At 37.1% G+C, this 1,691-nt stretch overlaps 1 protein-coding gene across 2 annotated transcripts in view; it reads right to left on the bottom strand.

Annotated features, from left to right (window-relative positions):
- The window catches only part of LOC106525824 (LIM domain-binding protein 3), a 99,051-nt gene that overhangs the window by 30,346 nt on the left and 67,014 nt on the right, over window positions 1–1,691 (bottom strand). The window contains exon 7 of one of the 2 annotated variants that reach the window (XM_014020169.1): window positions 351–514. The exons of the other annotated variant lie outside the window; for it this stretch is intronic. Within the exon in view, the coding sequence (XP_013875623.1) occupies window positions 351–514 (164 nt within the window). The remainder of the gene's footprint in view (window positions 1–350; window positions 515–1,691) is intronic. 2 annotated transcript variants of the gene reach the window in all.

Below are 1,691 nucleotides of genomic sequence, written 5' to 3'. Positions count from 1 at the left end.
GTGCAAGTTAATATCAGCTGGTTCAGTCCCAAATGATTCCACATTATTACAAATAACTTCATTTCTGGACATTTGTGGTTTGATTTCTTTGTATGTATGGATCACTTGGGTTGTTACCGACATCTGGTGAAAATTTCATGTCATTAGCACCTCTAGTAATATATTTACTGAGAAAAATGGTGATGTGTTCAATACTTATTTTACCCACTGTATGAGAAAGATTTTAATTTTGATACTTATGCTGCTGCAAAAAGGCAACATCTTTATAATTGTTCATTTTCCCCGACATGTATACCTGAATTCTTATTATTATTATTGTCATAAAATCCCACAGAACAAAGGGAACTTACAGGACTCGGTCTGAGTCATGTGGGCCAGGATCTGGAAGGACTTGGACTGTGTGCTGGTGCTACGCCGGCCCCATTCATTCAGGTCCTGGTCCTTTTCTGCACTCTGAACGGCCTGATAGACCGGAGAGGCACTGTCCACCAGTCGGTCTTTACCTGGAACTGAACTGGAACCACATTCCCAAAACCCAAACCAGGTCAAGTCCACTGAGACATGCAACAACAAGGAATCTTTAAATTCAAGCTTTAGAGGCTCCACTGCCAATATCCCAAAGATTAGAACATTTTAAATGTGAATTTTGAAAAACAAAACACTGATTTAATGTTTAAATGTCATGAAAACAGAAATATGTTGAAGCATCTCAGAGTTGAAGTCATTTAAAACCAAAGAAATAAGCAGAGGATCAGGAGGAATAGATTGTGGTTCAGAGCAGAAGGAGCTGACTGAGACACCAGAAGGAGGAGAAACAGACTCAGAACATCCAGTTTTTACTATTTTGCATCACAGTTTATCAAACTTTTTCTTACTTATTTTTTGCAGACATGGTGTTAATTTCAGTATTTTTAGGATCGCTCAATATTTTTTTCTTCTAAAAGTTACACCTTTTTTCAAAATTTAATTTTTGCATTTTTTGTTAAAAATTTGTTCAAGTTTGACATTGTTTATACATCAGTTCAGTCGTAAATCATAACTTTTTACACTTAAAAATCTTTGCTTATTGCCTCAAATAACTGTTTTAAAAACACATGATTAAGAGCAGAAAATCAAAGTTAATTAATTACAAGATGTCTAATTAACACTGGAGTCGGGCATTTAAAAGTTGCTGACAAGGAAGCTGGTCCCATCACGACTTAAAATTCCATCAGAGGTCTGTTTGTCAAATCTTTAACATAACGTCAAGTACTGATATACGTGGACCATTGTTCAGCTGCTGAACATATCAGTGCAAAACAGTCTGAAATGATGTCTTCTCCTGTTATTTTATGTGTTCAATGAGAAAACAGGCAACATTTCCAGCTTTATGTGTTGATAACTTCTGAACCACAAGATATATTGCTAATGTGACTGCAGTGATTGATTTCTGAGACATTTCTGGGGTCTCATTTATAAAGGATTACGTGGAAACCATACTAAAAGTGAACGTACGGCTAAAAGGCGGAAATGGCGTATGCCAAAAAAAATCAGATTTATAAAACCATGCGTACGCACGTTTCTGCGCATCTTTCCTTYATAAATCACAGCCGCACGTCAGAGTTTGCGCACGAGGTCCCTCCTCAGGTTCTGCCCTCTACACGCCCACACTCAACCATAAACAGTCAATGTAAAGTACCTCATGAATGTTA

Source organism: Austrofundulus limnaeus, unplaced genomic scaffold (assembly GCF_001266775.1).
Source record: "Austrofundulus limnaeus strain Quisiro unplaced genomic scaffold, Austrofundulus_limnaeus-1.0 Scaffold243, whole genome shotgun sequence".
Taxonomy (NCBI): domain Eukaryota; kingdom Metazoa; phylum Chordata; class Actinopteri; order Cyprinodontiformes; family Rivulidae; genus Austrofundulus; species Austrofundulus limnaeus.
The sequence above is the reverse complement of the archived record's forward strand: the minus strand, read 5'-3'. Positions and strand labels throughout refer to the sequence as shown.